We start from the raw sequence: 7,233 nt of genomic DNA, 5'->3' as shown, positions 1-7,233 counted from the left end.
AAGCATGGTGACTGGTGTTCACCAGTGTGTTTTTTTTTTCAAGCAGAAATCTGTTACTGAATCCTAATAACTGTTTAGGCATTGCTTAAAAACTTACATATTCTTCCTACCAATATATTGACATTTACTAATACTGAGCAATGGGTGCATCATAATATTTAATTATCCTATGCATTGTTCTAAATATTTCACAAAATCTCTGAGGAAAAATGTCATTACTTCTACTTCACAGAAGTTGACAGGAAATACTTAAGAGGCTAAACAGTCTGAGAAATGCTTTGTTCAAGAAAAGAAAATAGGTTTCTTCTTGAGCATCTAAAGAGTAGGAAGATAATACTGGCTGATTAAACATTGATTTTCTTTCTTTATTTATGTCTAAAATTATTTCCTTCTTGAATGCTTGAAAATAATAATTAGTAACAAAGCCCATGTGTACTGCTCTTCATGACCTCAAGGCACATTCATCCTCATTGTTCAGTTTTTGCTACACACGAAAAGAGTTATAAAAATAAATGGGGAGCCGGGCGGTGGTGGAAAAAAAAATAAATGGGAAATCAACACGAGCATGTAGCCTTCTGTTTCTTATGCCAGTGGCCCTTTGTCCTTCCTTGTGCCATCTTCTGTAGGCTCATCAGTTCTTGATAGTATTAGGGATCTGTGGTACCCTTAGATAGTTCATGGCAGGTTCAAAGTTTAGAATAAATTCAAGAAAATGGGATTATAACAGTCACATCTCTGTTTAATACTGAGCAAGCATTCTGATTTCAATTTTTCCACTCTCATTCTAGTTAATGCAAGTTGTTAAGTTATAATTAAAATTTTTATAAATATTAAGGTAAACTTTTCAAATAAATTAAGAAAACCACTATTGGATGGAAATACATATATTTTTTTGTTTTGTTTTGTTTTCGGGACAGAGTTTCTCTATGTAGCCCTGGCTGTCGTGGAACTCGCTTTTTAAACCAGGTTGGCCTCAAACTCACAGAGATTCTTCTGCTTCTGCCTCCCAAGTACTGGGATTAAAGGTGTGTACCATCATTGCCCAGCTTTTACTTTTTTTGGCTGATTTTTTATATTTATTGAGCTCTATATTTTTCTCTGCTCCCCTCCATGCCTGTCCCCTCCCACCTTCAACCCTCACCCAAGGTTCCCATGCTCTCTCAATTTACTCAGGAGATCTTGTCTTTTTCTGCTTTCTACCTCCCATGTAGATTAGATCTATGTAAGTTTCTCTTAGTGTCCACATTGTTGTCTATGTTCTTTGGGATTCTAGTTTGTAGGCTGGCTTTCTTTGCTTAAAAACCACCTATGAGTGAGCACATGTGATAATTGTCTTTCTGTTTCTGGGTTACCTCACTCAAAATAATGTTTTCTAGCTCCATCCATTTTTCTGCAAAATTCATAATGTCATTTTTTTTTTTTTTTGCTGTGTAGTAAGTACTCTGTTGTGTAAATGTACGACATTTTCCTTATCCATTCTTCGGTTGAGGGACATTTAGGTTGTTTCCAGGTTCAGGCTATTACTAACAAAGCTGCTATGAACATAGTTGAGCACATGTCCTTGTGGCATGATTGAGTATCCTTTGGATATATACCCCAAAGTGGTATTACTGGGTCTTCAGGAAGGTTGTTTCCTAATTTTCTGAGAAGTCACCACACTGACATCCAAAGGGGTTGTTCCAGCTTGCAGTCCCACCAGCAATGCAGAAGTGTTCCCCTTTCCCCACAAACCTCTCCAGCGGCGTAAGTTGTCATCAGTGTTTTTGATCTTGGCCATTCTTACAGGTATAAGATGAAATCTCAGAGTTGTTTTGATTTGCATTTCTCTGATGACTAAGGATGTTGAACATTTCCTTAAGTGTCTTTCAGCCATTGTAGATTCCTATGTTAAGAGTTCTCTGTTTTGGTCTTTACTCCATTTTTTTATTGGATTAATTGTTCCTTTGGTGTCCAGTTTCTTGAGTTCTTTGTATATTTTGTAGATCAGACCTCTGTCTGATGTGGGGTTAGTGAAGATCTTTTCCCATTCTGTAGGCTGTCGTTTTGTCTTGTTGACTGTGTCCTTTGCTTTACAGAAACTTTTCAGTTTCAGGAGGCCCCATTTATTGTTTCTCTCAGTGTCTGTGCCGCTTGAGTTCTATTTAGAAAGTGTTCTCCTATGCCAATGCGTTTAAGTGTACTTCCCACTTTCTCTTCTATAAGGTTCAGTGTAGCTGGCTTTATGTTGAGGTCTTTGATCCATTTGGGCTTGAGTTTTGTGCATGGTGATAGATATGGGTCTATTTTCATTCTTCTACATGTTGATATCCAACTATGCCAGCACTAGTTGTTGAATATGCTTTCTTTTTTCCATTTGATATTTTTTGCTTCCTTGTCAAAAAACAGGTGTTCGAAGATTTGTGGATTGATATCCAGATCTTCTATTCAGTTCCGTTGGTCCTCCTGTCTGTTCTTATGTCAATACCAGGCTGTTTTCTGTACTGTAGCTTTGTAGTAGAGTTTGAAGTCAGAGATTGTGATGCCTCTAGATGTTCTTTTATTGTGCAGGATTGTTTTGGCTATCCCAGGGTTTTTGCTTTTCTCTATAAAGTTGAGTACCATTCTTTTGAGGTCTTTGAAGAATTTTGCTGGGATTTTGATGGGCATGAATCTGTAGATTGCTTTTGTTAAGATTGCCATTTTTACCATGTTAATTCTACCTACCCAAGAGCATGAGAGATCTTTCCACTTTCTGGTGTCTTCTTTAATTTCTTTCTTCAAAGATTTAAAGTTCTTGTCATACAAGTCTTCCACTTATTTGGTTAGGGTTACTCCAAGATATTTTATGCTATTTGTGGCTATTGTGAAGGGTGTTGATTCTCTGATTTCTTTCCCAGCACTTTTATCTTCTGTGTACAGTAGAGCTACTGATTTCTTCAAGTTAAACTTGTATCCTGCTACATTGCTGAAAGTGTTTATGATTTGTGGAAGTTCCTTGGTAGAATTTTTGGGATCACTTATGTAAGCTATCATATCATCAGCGAACAGTGAAATACATACATAATGTAATTTGTAAATTGTATGTAATTTGGACACTATAATGTAGAAAGGGACAGCAAGATGAGGAAATAGCATCACAGAAGAGAAATTAGATCTAATTCCCTTTGAGGTAACGGGGCCTGCAGGGAGAAGGGGCACCAAGTAAAGGAATTGTTGTCAACTGTATATTTTGAGTTGAGAATGAATAATCCATGAAGATGAAGGGTGGTCTGAAAGCTGTTAGAGAAAAATCAAGTCAGTGTAGAGAGTGCAGTGAGGTGGAAAGACAAAGCGCTGCGGTGTTCATTCCTTCCTACTCTTACACCTGTGATTGTAGATGCGCTTGGAAGGAAAGTAAAAGGGAGTAGAACTTATCAGGAGAAAAAAAATAATTGCTTCCAAGAGAAATGGAGTTTAGAAGAGACTAAATTCATTGCTTCATGCTGTTCTGCTACCATTACATTCATCACAACGAATCATAGGGCTTTGATGATCTGAGCAAAGCTGGGCTTTTCCAGAGCTCACTTGAAGCCTTGCCCAGTGGAGGTTTCCAAGAGCAGCCTGCAGTGATCTACTCAGAAGCAGGGGAGCTGAAAGGTGCACCTGCTTCATATTGGAGTGGAACTGTCCATGAATAAAGCACTTAGGCTTCTCACTTGGAGGTTCTGTCAATTTTGGGTTGATGTTTGCAGTTTGTATTCTACAGAGGGTGTCATACTTCAATACATGCACATTTTCCCCATGAAATCAAATTCTATGATGCTAGTATTGAATATTCAGACTATCCATTTGTATTTATTTAGCTTGTGCACATATTACTTAGCTTGACTTCTCAGCATTTACTTTCTAATGTATACATAAAGTCCATCTTATTTTTATATGTGCATCTAGGTTTATTTTATTTTCATGTAAAAGATATTATACCATCAAGAATAACGTTGTCTGGACTACAATCATTGTATCCTTGACTATGCACAAAATATTTTTACCTACCATTCTTCCTTAGAGGAAAATAAGCCCACTGGGCTATTTTATAACTTGCTAACACTCTTTTCCTAATTTTTATAGGCAGTGCGGGTACACCTGTCACTTTTAATGAAAATGGAGATGCTCCTGGACGCTATGATATCTTCCAGTATCAGATAAACAACAAAAGTACAGAATACAAAATCATTGGGCATTGGACCAATCAACTTCATCTAAAAGCAAGTATTACTGTTTGTAAATATTTTTCTATCTAGTTCCTAAAGGGGAATGCTTCCTTTTAAAGAACTACACTTGAACACCATCAGAGAAAACCTACAATATTCATAAGAAAGATGAAGTCTAGTCTTCTTTGGACTATATGCACTTAGAGCTCAGCCTATTGTGGGGTCCCTGTGTCAAAGGCAGCTGGCATATATTTGTCTGTGTTTTATCACTTAGTTGGCCTCAATAATTTCCCATACAGGCACTAACAGACCCAAGCAGCGTTTTATCAGTGTCAGCTCAAAGAATCTCCCTCTTAAGCAAGGAATGTCCCGAGAATTTGGTGGCATGATATTCCATGAAGGCACTCAACAATACCGCAGGGGTTTTGGCCTGTAAGCCATCTTGAGCTTGAAGGTCAAGAGATGTCTTGGAAAACCCGCAGTGCAAGGGGCAGGGGCAGAGGTAGGAAAGTAGGATTATAGCATCTTTCATCCCAACTAAAAAGACTCATTTCACATTTAAACAGCTACAGCTATATTAACACACACTGACTTCAGGTATAGAGTAAGTTCTGTTGACTCAACCAAGAATTGCAGTTCTTATACTGTACCATTCCTTCAAGGCTTAAGAATCCTTACTTCTAACACTTAGGGCCTGAGAGGAATCATTGAGATAGGTAGTGCTTTCTTTTGAGGGCCATAAGATGCCTGTAAATGTATTTCTGCTGACCTAGAGACTGATTCTACACTGCTGTCCAGTTGCAACGTGTATTTAATTCTCTCTTGTAATGAAAGAACCCTTCTCAAAGACACACAATCACAGGGGCATGCTCATGTGTTTTCTTTCCTTGGAGGCCATTCCAAAACATTGGGTGCTACACTAACACACTTTTCTCATGCTGTATGTCCTCTTGAAGTGACATCGTTTTGTAGTATCTGTCACCCAAACTCACAGTCAAGAAGTGATGATAATAAATTACGGAACCGGAGTTTGTTTCTTGGAAGCGATTTCCTGATCACTGCCATGGTTTGCATTCTGCCATGCAGAGGCAGCTTTGATTCTAGCTAAAGCAAAGACAGTCCTGAGTCGCCACAGTTATTATTGTAGTTTCTTGGTGAAACTCTTATATTGTTCTGAAACTCAAATTGATTTGTCTAAACTTAACTTTGAAAAATGTCACAGATTTTTTTATAATCTGAATAATCAATATCTATATGACAGTAATCCTTTGGAAGTATATTTCTGTGAAGTAAACCTAATATGACAATGACAAATTTGAGAATGGTTTAATAGTAAAGCAACTTTTATCTGACTTTTGTCAGTATCAAAATGCTTATCATATTGTTTTGGTTAAGAATTTCCATAGTAGGGGGAGGGGAGGGAAATGGGAGGTGGTGGCAGGGAAGAGATAGAAATCTTTAATAAATAAATAAATTTAAAAAAAAGAAAAAAAAAGAATTTCCATAGTGAAATGAATTGCTTTGGACTCTCATGTACTATGCATAGTACCAAGATCTCCAAATAATTATACACACAAATGAACACACATATATTTCTTCTCTATATGCATAATCTGTTTATTCTAAAACTTAATGTTGAATCTTAAGCTCTGCTTTTATGTACATGTAATGATGCATGAATGCTTTATGTTTGGAACTTCCATAAATATATCAAATCAATTTGTACAATTTCTCATGCAAGCTGTGATCATTTATACTATACAGTAGGGCTAGACTCATTGAAAAAATGAAGTTACTGCTCTCAGGAGCAATGGTGAAAGAGGCTGTAGAGGCAGATATAAAACAAGGACTGGATTCTGAAGACTGTCAGGATAGTTCATGTAAATCTGAGAACCTGAAATGGAGTCTTGTTTGAAGGAGGAGAGGGGATGCTTAAAGAGCTACTGATTTATAAACTTTCTGCTTAGATATCTGTATAATGTACAGCATTATTTTACTATAGTTTCATAAACTCCAAGGTGAAAGCAGTAGCAACTGCTTCTGATAGTTGTAATAAAAATTAAATGAAAAAAATTAAATGAAATAAAGTAAGAAATCATTTAGTTCATTTCCTGATGCTCATGAGGGCCATAATGCTGTCTCATGTATTACTCCCTATCTGAGAATTCTGTCTAAAGCAGTGGGGTTCTAATAGAGTTAAGGAAGTAAAGAATTGAAGTCCTTTTAGAAGAGAGACTTGAGTTTTCTTTAGAAAATTCAGAATGGGAGGAAGGAAAACAAGAAAGATCAATATTGAGAAATCTTACAGAGAATGCATGCATTTAAAAAGTTAACGCGATCACTTCTTTTTACTTTCCTGATAGTTGGAAAATTTTCTCTGTACTTAGAGTATAAACTTCACATAGGATAAATGCATTGTTCTTTTCTTCCTTTAGTAGTTTTGGATAGATATTGTCATTTTGGCATGAGTGGTTTTCAAGATCTCATTTGAAAACCATAAAATGCTTTCTTTTCAAAAGAATTTAAAATTTCATTTTTAATGTCTTTATACACATATACATACATACACATAATATGCAGTATATTGAATAAGGATTACAATGTGGAATAGTTATGATAAGTTAATGAACAAAGTTATCACCTTGCTTGCATTCTAAAATTTTTGTGAAAGACATTTAAATCATTACTTTTAGAAAAATTGAATCTGCTGTGGTGGTGCATGCTGAGAGATTTTGCTAAAGAAGGCAGAGGTAGGAGGATCATGAGTTCATGGCCAGCCTGGGATGCACACTTTGGCATGTGCTAACCACATATTCCTGTAGTAGGTTTTTCAGAGAACCTGTCTGTGCCAGGATGCCTGGGAGCCTGGAGTGGAGCAGATAGATGCCTGTCCAAAATGGTCAAGTACTTACAGCATTATATATCTCTTAGGCCGGAATAAGTCAAGTCTGAGGCTGTCTGAACCACAGTGAAATGCGATGGCTTGCTGGTTTTCTTGAGAAATAAAAGAAAATTTGAAATATGCAGAACATTATTATTATTATTATTACTATTATTTGAGAGA

General features: G+C 36.6%; 1 protein-coding gene across 4 annotated transcripts in view; it reads left to right on the top strand.

Annotated features, from left to right (window-relative positions):
• Positions 1–7,233, top strand: part of Grm8 (glutamate metabotropic receptor 8) — an 839,480-nt gene that overhangs the window by 681,962 nt on the left and 150,285 nt on the right. For all 4 annotated transcript variants that reach the window (XM_026788600.1, XM_026788601.1, XM_026788602.1 and 1 more), the window contains exon 8: positions 4,087–4,223. In XM_026788600.1, the coding sequence (XP_026644401.1) occupies positions 4,087–4,223 (137 nt within the window). The remainder of the gene's footprint in view (positions 1–4,086; positions 4,224–7,233) is intronic.

Source organism: Microtus ochrogaster, unplaced genomic scaffold (assembly GCF_000317375.1).
Source record: "Microtus ochrogaster isolate Prairie Vole_2 unplaced genomic scaffold, MicOch1.0 UNK4, whole genome shotgun sequence".
In the NCBI taxonomy this organism is placed as follows: domain Eukaryota; kingdom Metazoa; phylum Chordata; class Mammalia; order Rodentia; family Cricetidae; genus Microtus; species Microtus ochrogaster.
This window is presented reverse-complemented; position numbering and strand designations above follow the sequence as displayed.